This window comes from Thermobia domestica, chromosome 15 (assembly GCF_964235325.1).
Source record: "Thermobia domestica chromosome 15, izTheDome1.hap1.1, whole genome shotgun sequence".
Lineage (NCBI taxonomy): Eukaryota > Metazoa > Arthropoda > Insecta > Zygentoma > Lepismatidae > Thermobia > Thermobia domestica.
Window position 1 is genome coordinate 21,044,878 of NC_137468.1, and position 17,195 is coordinate 21,062,072.

A 17,195-nucleotide genomic window follows, 5' to 3' on the forward strand; every position below is an offset into this window, starting at 1 on the left:
AGTACGTCAGAATACTTCCTACTAATAATTTCATCGTGCAAAATTTCGGCGTGTTTTATTTATAAGGTTAAACACTACAATGACTTTTCAAGCTAAATTGTTCATCCTATATTTATGTGTGTGAGTGTGTGTGTGTGTGTGTGTGTGTGTGTGAGGAGTGGAACTGGAAAGCATTTCTATATGTATGAGTTAGAAATATTTTTTAGTTGGAACATTAAAGCCTTAACACTACACCTAATATCCGAAATACTTAAATTAAATATAATATATGGTTATTTAAGATACATTTTAATTTCACGTGGAAGAATAAAACACCTGAAGACACATATAAACAGACGTACAAATACTTCTGAATAACATTTATTTGCATTAAGGTTTAACTTACGATGTTCTGTAAACCCGTGGCCCGAACTCCGGAAAGAATAGAAAGAAAACAAATGAGAAATATTTTTCATAATTTGCTTTTTTTTATTGTTAATTGAAGTTACATGATAGTAGAAGACGAAATTATATATTTACAAAATGAAACTTTGTAAATCAAAACCAATATCCTTTATCGAGCCTGGGTCGTCTTAAGTGTTCACTCCTTCGTTGTGTCTATTACTTCGTGCAAGGGATGGAGTTAGAGTTCTTGCAACAGAAGGTCCCACTTGAAGTGAATCCTGTATACAACCAACCTTTCTTACACCCGTTGTAATACACGGCAACCTGTCAAAGATTCAAGAATCTTATACTCAAAATTTAATAGCAATTACATAATGATAAATTAAAATATTATTCTTACTGTTCTATTTATTTGTTTCATGAACAGCAGCGTGAATTAATATTACGATGTTGTTGCCTATTAATTGCCAGGTCGCGAGTTTGAACTCCACTACTGGCCACTCAGTTCAGGTTTTCCCAAAGCATTTTTCCTGAACTCAAATACCTTGTATTTAGTTGTCACTGTCCTAGGTTGATTTAGTTAAATTTACTAAAGAAAAATATGATTACTAGCATTTTTCAAGGAATCAAACAAAAAATCAAGAAGTGACTTTGTATGGATAGTCATTAGTAAAGCTCATAAAACTTGTGTTTCATATTGACTTCCTATTTAAATTGTGTGGAGGTAGATAAATGGATTATGAAACTTTCAAATCTAAAGATTGGTTTGATGTAATTTTTGTCTCAGTGTCCCTTTCAGTAACCAGGATGTATGAGCAGAGGTAAAAGTGGAACTAAAGGTTACTAGTAAACAAGAAAAAGGTGGATAGTAATCAAGTTACTTTGTCAATATAGGGACAACAAAGTCTGTGTCCCAGCAACCAAGAGAAAAAGGTTAACGAAAGAAGGTGATCACAACCTTGCGTTACAGGTTAATATTGCTAGATTACAGTGTAATAACTCACAGGGGTACGCTAACCGGCCATAGAGTTACCACTACCGATCATAGCTTGTAACCGGTAACCTAATTAGCATGTCAGAACAACCGACTGCTCGGTTAACGAAACAGGGTGCGTCAACTTTCTAACCCCGTATTTCGATTAACCCTTAACGGTTCACTATCTTTTCTGTCTGTTTCCGGCACTGCTTGCAAAACAATATATCCACAGACCACCTTCCGCGTAAAATTTACCAGAGTTGTCACCAGGAGGTAATAGCTTCTCTGGATCGCGGAAAGTATGTACACAAATAACCACAAGGAACAATACCTAAAAATAATAGTCTTCAAACGCAATAGGTAAGATCAAAAAATGTGTAGCCAAATGGTTACGAAAACTCGTTAAGGGTTAATATAATATATTTAATTAATTGCAATGCCTGGTATTATTCTTTCAATCACATCTCTGATAATATGAAAATACCAAAAAATGCAATATTATCACGTTAGCTGCCATGTAGGTCTGATCGGACCTACTTTAATAATCTAAGAAAATGTTCTTGTAGGTCCGATTGGACCCACAATTTTTAATTCGTCGAATTGACGTTAGAGTACCTGTATTGTAAAATGTCTCTACTGTTAATGAACTGTTGTGTTTCTATTACACATAATATATGAGAAATTTACACTGTAGGTTTTGGTCTTTGATATTGATTATTAACGCCGCTAGGGGCGCTAAATACCAAGTAACAAGCATTTCCTGCTTTTGTAGACCCGATCGGGCCTATGTGTTGCTTTTTCAATGACATGTTAAAAACTTTAACAATGAATTTATTATTTATTCTAATTTATTTTCACAAGATGTCAGTGTCCCTGTCATTTGCTGAATTTTCAGAAAAGTCTAGATCACTACACTGCTATTACTAATGAGATCGAGTTCTACGTATATTTCTTCGTTTTCCATTGCACAAAGATACTACTTTTTAGCGCTAAAAGAAAGATGAATATATCCACACTTCTCACTTCTGCACATGTAGTAATAAGCAAATAACTTTCTAACAGAGTTACCAGTTCAACTGTAATCCCCTTGCCCATAAACAAAATATACACACGTAGATCCGATCGGACTCCCAATTTTTATGCTCGCGGATTCAATACCTTGTCTTAGATTATGTTTCAATATTAATATTATGTTTAAAAAATATGAACAAAACAAGAATAATGTAAGTAATTACGCTTGGCACTCTACCGGTGAACAACAAAATTCACCATTGGCAGCTAGCGTGTTAAAATAGGTAACAACTACATTGAGTTTATTCATTTGTACTTATGTAATACTCTTATAGTCTACCCATATAAGAAATACTTAACAATTAAAAGTGAGAATTTCTTTGGGCGTTACTCTTTCCTACAAGCAAAGCTGTAAAAGGTTTCTGGTATTTACAGCAAAGCAATTTACAACGGCCATGTTTTCTGCAAACAACACGAAATTATTGTTACGAATGTATGAATTATTTGACGGCAGTTACGTGATCAGTAGTGTTATCATCTAGTGTGATTATTTGTACTAGAAATATGTTTCATAAGATCTATCTGAAAATGTAAAAAATCTTACCTCGTGGGTAAAACAAAGAGTTCGTCTTTGGTGTGATGTAGGTATTGACGCCTTAACCTGGCATCCAACAAAGATCAGGAAATCTCTTCCAAAACAGAATGTTTCCAATCTTAAGATTGTAGAAAACAAACTTGCAGATGGTGACATCCGTGGAGCCGTCCGTCTACTAATGTCAGATGATACTGTTGCAGCCCCCGACATTTCTGTGTTTGAGACGCTATTGGAGAAGCATCAAGCCCATCCTGGTGAATTTACTTTACCGAATTTTCCAGATGACTCAAACAACTGTGAAGGAGTTTCAATTAATGAAATTAAGGTAGCTATTAATTCCTTTCCATCTGGTAGCGCGGGAGGTCTCGATGGTCTTCACCCTTCGATTCTCAAAGATCTCCTATCCTGTCAAGTACTTGAATCGAAGGAAAAGCTCTTAAAATCATTATGAGATCTGTTTAATTTAATTATTTCAGGAAAAGTTCCCTTGAAGTTCGGCTATTGTTTTTCGGAGCCAAACTTACTGCTCTAAGAAAGAAATCTGGTGGAATTAGACCTATTGCTGTTGGTAATGTCTGGCGCAGAATATCAGCTAAAATTATATGCTTCAGAACACGGGAGCATTTTAAGAACTTTTTGTCTCCCCATCAACTTGGTGTTTGTACTCCCAACGGAGCCGAAGCAGCTGTACATGCAACCAGGGTTTATTTTTCCTCTATTCACAATACTCCTAAGGCTATCTTAAAACTGGATTTTCGCAACGCATTTAACGAGCTTCGCCGGGACTCCATGCTCACTACAGTGTTGAATGAATTTCCTTCAATCTATCCATACGGTATGTTTACCAATGTTACGCTCAACCCAGTGATCTATTCTTAGGTGAAGACACTATTTCATCCCAGAGAGGAGTACAACAAGGCGATCCCCTGGGCCCAGCACTTTTTGCTATAACCATTCATTCCTTAGTGAAATCGATCAACACTGAATTAAACATTTGGTATTTGGATGATGGAACTATCGCTGATGAACCTGAAGTAGTTTTTTCAACTCTAGCACAAATAAATGAGAAGGAATCTGCACTTTGCCTATATTTAAATTTTTCAAAGTGTGAAGTTGGTTTCCTTGGGTCAGACGAAGTCAAGTTCGACCTATTATTTAAAAAATTTGACGAAACTGCCCCAGGAATACGTCTCCTAACTAATCAGGATGCTTGTCTTCTAGGAGCCGCTCTCACAAAGGAAGCTTTTACAAATGTCCTGTTAAGCAAAATATCGGAGTTAGAATATTTTTTGTCTCGACTCGCCTCGATTTCTGTCCATGCAGCTTTCTTTCTTCTACGTGCCTCTTTGTCGATCCCTCGTTTAAACTACTTCTTACGATGTTTTCCTTCTTGGAATGAGACTCCATTACTGGAGAAATACGATCATATCCTTAAAATGGGTCTGGAGTCAATTTTAAACTGCTCCTTAAGCGACGAATCTTGGATTCAAGCATCCTTACCTGTGAGATTAGGGGGGTCTTGGTATTCGACGATCCATGGATATGGCGATTCCTTCCTTTTTAGCGTCCTACCACGGATTTCTTCGTTTAGTTGAGGCTCTTCTTCCGCAAGGTTACCTCCTAGACCCAGATGGCACAGTTCAAGAAGGCTCTACCAAATGGAAAAATTTAACAGATACAGATCTTCCAGAGATTAATAAAATAGGTTCTCAGGCATATTGGTACATACCAATTGCAGCGCATTTTCATGAACTTCTCTTACAGTCAGTTATTGCTCCAGAGGATAAAGCCAGGATTCGTGCTGCCTCATCCCTACATGCTGGGGCATGGTTGAATGCATTACCCTCCCCACCATTAGTTCCTTGGTTGAAAGGCAAATCACTAGTTTGGGACTTTACGTGTTCAGATACATTTGCCCATTCAAGTCTCCCTTTAGCTGTTATGAATGCTGGGGCTGTTGCTAGTCGTAGAGAAGTAGAAAAGCAAAGTAAATATAACAGCCTCCTTGATAAATTTATTTTTGCTCCAATTGCCATCGAGACTAGTGGTGCTTGGGGATCTGCAAGCCTTGATTTTATTAGAGAAGTAGGCAGACGCATTTCTATCGTTACTGGAGATATTCCTTCAACATCTTTCTTAATACAACGCATATCTATTGCTATCCAACGTGGCAACGTATCGTCGGTTCTTGGCACTTTACCACATGGAAAACAACTAGATGAGATATTTCTTCTCTAACACAGAGGACAATACTGAACATTTGTACAACAGGACGACGTGCTATGCAAGTAGGGTGTGGTGTCATTGGATGGCGTGGAAAGGCAGGCAGTGGCACTGGATGGGATGCTGTTGATAGGTGGTTTTCTACCTCTTCCTTTGGTTCGACTATCGAAATTATGTTTCCTGTTGACTTAGTTATTTTTTCTTAATTGTTTCATAAATTTATTTAATAAATGTGCCATTTTTATTGTTTGTCGTTTGCGCAACATGTAGGCTACATTTCCTGATAATTTTGTTTTCATATACAGTTTGTTATAAAAAAAAAATAGAAAATATGTTATAATTAAGAAATAGAAAATAATTATAAAATAAAGTTGAAGGACAATTAAAAAAACAATAAAACTTGAAAGTAAAATATACATTAAAAAGATCTTGAAGTAATTTTCGATATCAAACTTCCATTATTAGATCACGTTTCATCTACCGTTAAACAATGTACACTCATGTCCAAAATTATTGTAGCATGTCTATAAATATGTTCTTGTAGGAATATAATTTGATAACGATTTCGTCCGGTATTTCTTATAGTGTTATTATGCGTATAATCGGCAAAGACATGTATGTGGAAAATTTCATGTCAAAAGAGCAGTAAATAAGAAGAATAAAACTTTCATAAGATTATATTTCTTTAAATGTCATAAAATGCATAAACCTCCGTAAATAAACTTTCCTTCACATTTCAATATGAATTCATGTAGAATCCAAATTTTAATACCTGTTTTCCTATTCCTTCGGATGTATTCACAATTGTTAAAACTTTTCATTCTTAAAATTGCAAATGGCGACGTTACTGTTTGTGCTTCTGGTAATGTAATGTTACCAGTAAACAAGTTGTGGAGGGTTAAATTTACCTTGTGTGAAAATCGGTTGATAACAACAGAGTGTATGAAAATTAAATTAACCTTCCTGAATTGGTTACCTTCTTCTAACTTACTTTATAGGTTAATAACAGCCAAACACTGTATTGTTTCTGTGCATTTTCAGTAACTTTTCCGATTGATTACCGGTGACCTAGTAAAATTAACTTTTTTTGTCTCAGAAAGGTTGTTACAAATTATTAACTGGTTCTAGCAGCCAAATTGTCCATTAACCTCGACTAGGTTACCGTTTATTTTTATCATTGTAATATTTGCCGATTGTAGTTTTTAGCAAGTGGAGGGACGCCACAGATATTTTTTTGAAAGTGGAGGAATGGCGTCCTGCCCTGTTTGCCTTACCCCTGTGTACCAGACGTGAACCTACAACTTAACGTGGAATCCTAACCACATGAGATCCCGGATCTCCTACGCCAAAGGTTAATATACTAACCAATTAGCCACAAGGAGCTCCCTCGAATATAAAGAATAATTAATAATATATTTTCTTGGCAAATCAAGGCACGTAATATGAAGGCAATGATGCTAATCCTTATATGTCCTTATTAGGGATGCAAATTAATATACAAGGTGACCCAAAAGTAAGTATACAGTCCCGTACTGATCAGCTCACTGTATTTCATATCATTTTGTACTGTTATCAAACAGGTAGACCTAGTTACTTTATTATTTATTCTTAATATTTTTTTTACTTATACCTGAAGCTCAGTACAGTCGAAGCAAATAAATTCATAAGCTAGAATATTATACTTGATCAACGCAAGGGTATATACCTACTTTTGGGAAACCCTGTATATAAATGTACACATCTTTTTAAAAAAAGCACAAGTCATCGTTTTTTTTTCATTAAAATAAACTTTTCTTCAGACATTTATGAAATAGTGTATAATAGGAACAAAATTATGCTTAGAATATGCTGAAGTTAATTTCCAACGCATATTTACACGGTGAAGAGAATACAACAATGGAATTTGAGTATATGTCCTCTTTAATTTCTCTAAGCAATTAATTGAACACGTATTAATCTCACGTGTACAGCGCGTAAAGGATTTTCAGTTTACAAGGCATGACACTATTTCAATTAATCTTCAAACTGGAAGTGCTATCACTTCTAGTTTTAGTATAGAAATTAGACTGGTTATTGGGACCCTTAATTAAAAAAAAAATAGCTTCTCTTAATCTATTACAAATTTTACTCTATAGCGATCGCCGTAAATCTAGAACTAGTTCATTTTTGCAACTTCTGGTCTGAATAGAGTCTTAAGACAGAAGATGGTACCTATTCTCATAATTTTAATCGAATAAAAAAAGGTAGATAGAGAGACAGAGGGAAAGAACGAAAGAAAAGAGAGAAAGAAACCTTTTCTCGTATCTCTTAGCGTTCTTGCTCCATGCAAATCATGTTGAAACCGGAAATTAGAATTAATATCTATCCATTCCAGTTTTAGTAATGTTAAAATAAAGTGAAACGAAATATTTAAGTTTAACCCTTTAGGCTAAGGGAGACGGATGATTAAGGCAAGTAAATGATGATGGGAGAATCAGTGGAATTATAATGTAGGAGGAAGCCGGTGAACCTCGAGAAAACCTACGAACAGGATGTTGTCCATCACAAATTTACGTTGTCCGAGAATTAAACCAGGAATTCCGCACATAAGAGCTAAGCGCTCTACCATTGATTTTTGTTTTCAGAACAGATGGATACATACATATTTTTATTTTGTTATTGTTGTTTTGCGGATGGGGAGACATATGGAGTAATGGAAGTTCCTAGTGGATATATATCACTACGATTTTCCTACAGAGTTAAGGATGGACATGAAATGCGTTCTTGGGACGCTTAATCGGTCCCAAGGAAACTGAAGGAAACTGATTCTTGCTATCTATTACCGCTTTTGCTATCTTTATTTGCCTCGCTTTCCCCGGCAACTTAAGATGCCATATCACGGCTAAATTAAAATACCGCTAATTTTACAGTAATTATGTGATATCTTCAAATAAATAAAAGATAATCGAAAAGTGAAACAAGACCTCACTAGACAATATTATTTTACATGAGATACCGTTATCACGACTCGCATGTCTGGTTTTGATTTCCAGACATTTAGAAAATCGACATTTATTTTCGCGTTTCTAAAGGGCTGCAAACTGAAAGCTACTGGGTGACTCGTGATAACGATACCTCATGCAAAATAATATTGTCTATGGCGCTTTTATCTTTTATCTATTTGAAGATATCACATCATTACTGTAAAATTAGCAGTATTTTAATTTCGGAGTGATTAGGCCTCTTAACGATTTGCCCGTGTATACTTTAAATATACATTAACGATCGCCGTACTTTTTACCATCATTGATCCACAGATCACCCTGTTCCACCAACTGGGTTTTCGTTGACCTGACCAATGCTTTTAAGTTGCACTAATGAAAGATGCTAATACATTTATCCTTTTCCCCCTGTCTATTTTTTCGAGTACACATATAATCAGTTTCCGTTTCAACTTGTATCCTTGTGTTAAATTATGAATATGATTCAGTATAACCTGAATCATATGAATAAAAATTTCTCACTTGCAAGTAAATTTAAAACTTGAATACATAACAATAAAATAATAGCTCTTTTTCTTTTCTCTAATGTAGGTGATATGATATCAATAGCTACCTCAAAATCTTAACTTTTAGCATATGCTCATTTAAACTATTCTTAACGTTAGAAAAATTGACTTTATATTAATATTAGCCTTTGGGTAGCTGGGGATTCCGCCCACAAACAACTCGCGCTTGCTCGGCCTATAGCCTAGCATCTCTTAAACCCACAATTATACCGAATTTAAAGTTTCTTTTCCTATTTCAAATATCTAAAAGATAAGATTTTGTATGCCAGAAAACGTCTGTTTAAATAACATGAGAATTTCTTCATTACCTCTTTTGACTCATTAGAAACTAAATTTATTCACTTTTGGTAATTTTTCTCTGGATTAGTCTCGGAAGGCTACAATCATGCCAAGTTTCATCATTCTAATTCTGGTGGAAGTGCCTAAACATTTTGGAGTGTAGAAGATGTCTATAGAGGTTTACATAACATGGGAAATATTTTACAGTTCCTCATAAAAACACTCTAAAGCGGAACATCTTTCTTTTTGGTAATTTACTTTGGTAACGCTAACGAAAACGTATAAGCCTACCGAATTTTAACTTTTCATTTCAAGTATCTAAAATATGATATTATAGGTCCGCAAAAGTCTCATTCAAATAACATTGGGAATTTCTTCATTCCCCCTTTTAGACTACATAAAAAATTAAAATATTAACTTTTGGCAAATTTTCCTGTGGGTTAATCCCTGAAAGCTACAATCATGCTAAATTTCAGCTTTCGACGTCAACCGAAAGTATCCGTTACTTTGTGTCACTTCATGTAGTTTTTTATACGTATATTAGTTAGGTTGTTAGGATATTAATTTGTGACATACAAATTATAAACTAAATCTTAAGTTTTCTACTCTAACATCCAACACAGTTTGTACTCTATATTTCTAAATAATTCTACATTTTAAATAGTATTTTTCTATGATGTTAGTTTACCTTTTAAAATTTTGTTTCGTTTTATTTGGCAACTCCACGTATATGTAGACTACAAACTATTTCTACCAAATATATTCTAAGAAAAGTCTTACCTTAAATTCTTTGTCATTGTCTTTTACCAGTGAACACAGAATCACGCCGGAAATAGTTTTAAAACTATGGGCCTGAAAGAAAATTATATATTTGCTTGAATCTTTAGTGTAACGCTTGGACATTTGAAATTACAATTTAAATCAACCATTCTTTTAACTTATCACTAAACTTATTTCAAAGTAAATAATTAGAAGATGTACCTAATGGAGGGTAGCTCTCCTCTGTGGATAAAACATTACTTCTAAAGGTATTATAATGACAAGTAGCAAAGATAGATTATGTGTGAATCAATTCAAATCAATTTATCATACAATACCTTACATGGGTCAAATTGATCTGTAAAACCTTCCAGATAAGCGTTTTGACAGAATTTTTTCTTTTTAAATAATATGCTTTCGTTGAAAGATTGTAACATTAATGTCTTTGAAATATATACTTTTAAGTATTTTGCTTTTATTAAAAACCAAGAACACACATTAATATGTAGATTGAAGTCACAAAATACGAAAGCATTTTACAGATAAAAAGAAATTAACTAGTTTTTAATGTTTCACTTAACTTTCATTTCTCTTGTTATTAAAGGTTGTTAAGACTTCTGTGTAAAATATCCTTTCCTGAGGTGTAAATAAACTTTCTCATGTGTGTGTGTGTGTGTGTGTGTGTGTGTGTTGAGAAAGTTTATTTACACATCAGGAAAGGATATTTTACACAGAAGTCTTAACAACCTTTAATAACAAGAGAAATAGAAGTTGGGAGCAACAACGTTGGGAGCCAAAGCTGATGTAGTAAGGATTTCATTGTTGCATTCACCAGCGGGAGTATGCAAACAGTGGAAAACCCCGTAGGGTCTAAGTATGGACATTCGAACCCAAGACTTTCAGATTGGAAGGTATAAATAATTGTTTGCTACGATTAAAAATACTACAGTATATGAATATTTCTGTACTCAGCGTAAAATATGGTGGTGTTTGTTCCTGGAATTTTGTACGAAAATGTCTTTGCACTGTTACGATAGACAATGGTCGTGCAAATTCTATCATATACTACAAACGCTCTGTTTTTGTGATCGCCATTTGCAGTGTAAACTGTTTGAATAACCAGCACCTCTAGTTGACATAAGTTATTGAGTTCCAAAATTTGCACAATAAAACTACCGGCACTTGCTCTAGTCGCCAAAACAGATAAAGAGGAATTGTATTTTAGACCTTAAAATATATAAATGAGTCTGACAAAACTACCAGACACCCAATAAAATACCTGTCAGTTTGAAACCCTAGTTCAGCTGCAAATACATCATGTAAAACTTATAATCGTCCTTTATACTTTACGACTAATTTTTCTCGTGTATATTGTTTCACTATAAAGTAAATACACTTTATTCTTTTCAAAAATCATATATTACTAACAAACAGTAAATAAACTAAGATTATAAGCAGTAGAGTACAGTTAAAACATAAACACTATATTTACAGGAGAATTAAGCCAGTAATTCTTTACTGGCACCATCAGAACAAATTAAGATTTTTAACATTCTTAAGAGTATGGTACTTACCACGGCAACACACTTCTTGCTGCATTTGAGTTGACCTTCCTCATCGCAGGTGATCTCGATGTCAACTGGGGTCTTCACAAGAGGCTCGTCAGTTCCTACGCCACTGTCAACGATGGTGCCATTGAAGACTCCGCAAACACACTTCAATTCTCTTTCATCAATATCATTCGCCCTATAAAAATATATTTTATTAGAAGATTTATCATCCAAAATATTTATTTAGAATTATGTCGACTAGCGTTGCAAATTAGAAGATTCAAGTGGGGCTAGAACTGTATTTAAAGGTCTGACGAAATATGATGTATTTTTGTTAGAAGCGCGAAATGTTACCACTGTGTAACTATTTCCAAATCGAAAATATTTTACTTCTAAGTTTGTTATATTAGAAGTGTTGATAAGCGTATTGCCAAATAGTCAGGGAATCTTTCTTTGAAGTGCATAGTCCTGATGAAATTATCGTTTGATATCTGGATATTTTGGTAGGAGAAGCAATGTGAAGAAATTACGGAGTTAATTAAAGTGACAGGTAATAAACCCAATATTACAATAATATTGGTTGTCAAAAGTCGAGGCACACACAATCCATCATCCAACTACTGATAACTGGCCACTTGATGTACCTGATACACTTGCTCGTAGACTGCAATATCAGTTACAATCACTTCTTGTAACTCTGATTGCACGAATATACAATATTCTCTGAATTCCTGACTTGAGTAATTAACTCCAGGATCTACAAAATTGTTACCATTTTTCCGCTTTTTACATTTGAAGATTTTCCGAGACTTTCAAGTTTCGCATCCTTAAAAGTCAACAAAAATATAAAATATAGGTCATTGTTAAAAGAATTGAATGAAATATCGACTGTTCTTTTTTGTAATAATAAACGAAATAATCATCAACATTACCATAATCGTAGGTATTCTGTCTTTATTGACTGGTCACTTGCCGGTACTGAAAAGGCTCAATGATTCACAGTCTTCATGTAACGTTTTCGTCTTCACGTACGGTTTTTCTCTTTGATACCATCCATCAATTGTAGCCTCCTTTTGCTCCCACCCTCTCTTTCCAGCCACATTACCCTCTAGCACTTCCATCATGATATAGTTTTTCTGAGCCAATGTCCCAACCAATTTTTCTTTCTCTTTTCAATATATATAAAATTATTATTTTCTCTCTCACCATACCTAATACCATCTTACTCGTTTTCCAAACGTGCCAGCGAATTACCTCCATTCTTCTCCACACCCACATTTCGAAAGCGTCTAGTCATACAGATACAGATTCTGGTATCTTTAAAACTGGAAATAGTTAACATTAGAATATAGAGAGGACTTTTTTGTAGAAAATTCGGAAATTTATATCCTTTAATGGGGGAATGTATCCGACTGGTGAAACTGAGGGAAATCGGAAAACCTCAGGAATTCTCGTAGCTCAATTTGAGACATGGCAATTGTGAAGCAAGAAAAGCAAGTTAACCTTCCCTAATTCAGCACAAAGTAATACAAGTATAATTATTTAGAGCTATAGCTTCTACTCAGGTGCTATATATGCACTGCATACAGGATAGTTGTCAGAAGACTGGAAATTCTCATGAACTGCAACGAGTAACCTTTGTGAGTCAATAACACTAAATATTTAAAAATGTGTGTAACTATAGTTATATTACGCTAATTTCGGTATCTTAGTAATTTCAATTAAATCATATATAACCTCCGATTCGAAAACTAGAGTATATGTATGGGTGGGAGAGGAGAACACATCGATCGGTTCCCCCGATATTAATTTTAGTGGTTTCGTAATTCCACACTGAAATATAGAAAGGATACGTAATCTATTATCGCTACTAACAAGCAATACTATGAAAATAAATCTCTGAATAGTAGTAGTAGTAGGATTTGAGTTCATAAAATAATACTCGTACAATCGATCTCCTTTAGAAATTCAAACAGTGTATTTAAACTTTTAAGAACCCAATAATCAACATATATTTAACAATTCAACAAGCACTATTGCATTATGGTCTTCATGATAGCGGAAAGAGAATTTAAATAGATTCAATCGTAGAATATTATCCAATTAAGAACGTAAACTATTCTGCCTCAGTAACAGCTAACCTGTTCTAATTAGTCACGCAGATTGGTAATAATGCAGGAATCTAATTCAACTGAGAAAAAACGTAGAAAAGCTATAGGCAAAGTGCGTAAAATAAACAAAATGGCAAACTGCCCTTTAAATGTAAGAGTAATATGATAAAGGAAGGAAAAGCATATATCTTGCGTACCTCGCTGCCTTATTAAGCCAATCCGTGCTATCAAATAGAACAACTAGCCGACATGAGGTTACAGCACTTCACTTTAAACTTCATGAATACATTCGAATTTTATACTTCAACAAAATTATACTTTGAATATCACTCGTAGATTATGTGTATAGAATAACCTTTTTGATATAATAACTCGACCACAAAATATGATAAGAGTAGCGAAACGTAACTATTATACTTCCTCTCTCGAACGTTCCAGCCCAACTATGGCCACCTATAGAGAGAGCTCATGCGTCGTACTAGTACGTCCCACCAGAGGGCATAACCAACAGAAACAAAAGAATAGGCAAGAGCGAAAAAGCTTTTTCGGTACAAAATAATATAAATTATTCCTAGAGACACCTTTCTATAAATATTTAATAACCAGTGACATAAAATTCATAAAATCCATGGATTATATGTTACATGTGTTAATGCTGTGTTGGATGGTAGTAAGTAATACGCAAGACAGTGTGGTACGTACTCGAGTATATGAAAGGTCACAACTTGGGAAATGTGAAATGGTAGGCTTCTACGATTATTAAAAGGAAAATTGTGGCTGCGTAGTTAGTTCGAGCATATCTGTCCAAGGCTAAAATTTGTTAGGTATATCTGTTCTAACAGAGTCCATGCTGATGATGGGATACACAACGTGTTGCAAGGCGATCGTCAGAGAAGAGAAATTTAGGACATTAAGAAATCTTAGGTGAGAGGATCATCGCAAATTGAAAAGGGTAGTTATAAAGAGCTGTCAAGCAACTGTCTACGGAATTCAAAGTAGCATCTGAAACTGTCTGTAACACTAAATTAGAACTATCTCAACATTCATTCTTGGATTCTGAGTTCGAGACCTCTTACTAGAGTTGTCAACGTTGTAGCGTGAAAAACATAGCGTTGAGAACATCAGATATGGATACTATTGACTTGAAAGATAGTAGTGTAACTTGACGATAAATCCTTTTTCGTTTTTTCAAAATAATCTAAGTTTGAGTGCTGCGAAGCAAATATTGTTGAGTGGTTACTTCCTGGAGTCGTATAATGTTATGTTTCTCTAATGACATGGAACATCACAGTTGGTATTTTTATTAATACCAAAGGGCACATACTTGTCTGCAATCTTGTAGGACAATTCTTGGTAAAATTATATATTTTACAGTTCAAATATTAACTAACGACACTGCAGATTATCAAGGTGATAATACTTTTAACCAGACCTACTCCAAACGGTTTGGATTACATCAAATTAAAGTGCAACACATTTCTGTCCCTCTACTTCAACATTATTTAATATCTAATATCAGTTTTAGGCATAGTCTAGAATCAGGAATATACTTTTTCGTACTAAAACTCTGGATCCGTCACTGATAATAAGAGGTTTTACATTAGTAAAACTATTCAGATATAGCATAGACTATTTACTCCGTAACTTGTACATTTTCAATAGAACCAAGTGTGTGGCGAATTTATATAGGTTTCATTAACGATTGGTCTTTCTGACTCTACAGGAATAATATTCGAGAAACTATATTGTATTCGAGCAATAATAACAATTTGGGATTGTGCCTTAGTGATAAAGAATAATTACTAATTCTTTTCTCTTCATGATATCTCTAATAATAATTCCGAATCTATCCATAATGCCCAGTCCTTTGTATGCTATAGAGAAACAAACTGCTCACCGTGACATTCTAGTAGCAAACATTTAACTTATTAGTTCCCTAACTACATCAGTTAAGTGTCTATAAACTACTTTTTGGGATGCTAACATAAAATTATAAAATTTTGATATTTGAGATTCTTGCCCCAAGGAATGTCTCGGATGTAGCCTTCCACAAATAACGTATCAACACATAATAATTTAGCGTACACGTCTTTAGCATGGGAAACCCGGATTCGATTCCCGGCAGGAGCTCATGTGATTCGAATCCCATGTTAAGTTGTAGGTCCACCTTTCATATAGCTTCGCTGTTGAAAATGATTCTATATTAAAATCAAACCAAACCAAATATCCAATAATGTTATGCAATGACTCATATCTGTACTATTGAAGAATCATTAGAGATTGCAGATTCAATTTATCGCATTGTATATCATTGAAAGATTTACCGATGACCCTGTAATGATCCATTTATAGAACTTGGGACTACTGTTTGAAAATTAATGGCATATAGCATCGATATTGAAGATAAAAGTTCTTTTCATTATTACCACCATAATGTGAAATGCAATGTCAAAATCCTTTCAATTGACAAAGGACGATGAAAAATGGTCCCTGTTTACTTACCAACAGCAGGCGAGGATGGCCAAAAGTCCGAGAAAAACGTTGACTTTCATACTGGATGTTCCTGCAACTGAAATATTATTTATAAGATTTCATTCGTTAGTTCCTTTGTAATAACTATGCTATATGATACGAGTAAAACCTAGAATGCATCTAAAAAAACAGCCCTGCAGATGATAGAGATAAAATTGAGTATGAATGTGGATCTTAGGGTAGAGGATAAATTCACTCGTGACTGTAGGCAGTTTGGTACAAAATGTCACTCACAAGTGAGATTGTTTGCGATTGTGACTCATCCTATGATGTTGGCCAGTTAGTTGGTAAGCAAATTCTATCTTATAAAATATTTTTAGTTCGGAAAATTTGTCACTCTCACTTCTATCATTGTTTAGAACAACATGAAACAAAGAAGTGTATTTGTAAACCCTTTTTGCCTATTTGAACATAAAATGGCATTTAACGAAAACTTTTGATTCACTTTTCCCCTGATACAACCTTTAATTTATAAATGATATAACACCCACGTTGTCATCTAAGGAGCGAGGAGTCTGGATTGAGTTCCAGTGGCTTGTATTCTACAGTTTAACGTTAACTATACATTTACTTCTCATTATCTCGGTGCTAACGTAAGAAAAAAGAAACAAACATATAACAAGTATATTTCAAAGTAGAGAGCTAATTCACTAGTTACCTTGTGATCAGAACACCTAAATTTATTAAGCGCGGTTCTAAGTACAAGTTCCAGGGTGAACACAGTGATTATTTTATATCGTAGAATGATATAAAAGAAGCTTAAAGAACCAAAAGTATTAACATTAGTAGATGTATAGAAAGTTTTGATGATTGCTCATAATAGGTAAATCTATTCTGAATAGTAGGGAAGAGCTGTTGAACAAAGACTTACCTTTTCGTCTTCTCCAAGCAGTGTTCAACACTACAATGAGAGATAAAACCTTTGGTCTGCTTGTATGGTAGACACAGTCGTCCAATCAGCATTAAGCAAATATAGTCGCCTGATTTACTCTAACCAATCAAATGAATGTATAACATGTGACTGGAAAACAAGTGCTACAATAACTATTTTGGACCGGATATGTATCATATTTATTGACCAGTACGAGGCATGTGTTATTATGCTGATTGTCATCATTGGTATGGTCAACAGGATATGGATATTATCTTTGGAATTATTCAAAAAGTAAACTTCCGTTGCTATTTGTTAACACAATAATACAATTAGTGCTAAGAAACATATTGAAAT

General features: G+C 34.4%; 1 protein-coding gene across 1 annotated transcript; it reads right to left on the minus strand.

Annotated features, from left to right (window-relative positions):
• Positions 1 to 461: 461 nt before the first annotated feature.
• On the minus strand, positions 462 to 16,945 carry LOC145671825 (uncharacterized). The gene is made up of 5 exons (XM_081741053.1): positions 16,839 to 16,945; positions 15,938 to 16,004; positions 11,349 to 11,520; positions 9,796 to 9,867; positions 462 to 708 (listed from the first exon to the last, which is right to left on the minus strand). The coding sequence occupies exons 2-5, from the start codon at positions 15,985 to 15,987 to the stop codon at positions 601 to 603; spliced, it is 402 nt and encodes a 133-aa protein (XP_081597179.1). The 5' UTR covers positions 15,988 to 16,004; positions 16,839 to 16,945; the 3' UTR covers positions 462 to 600.
• Positions 16,946 to 17,195: the final 250 nt, after the last annotated feature.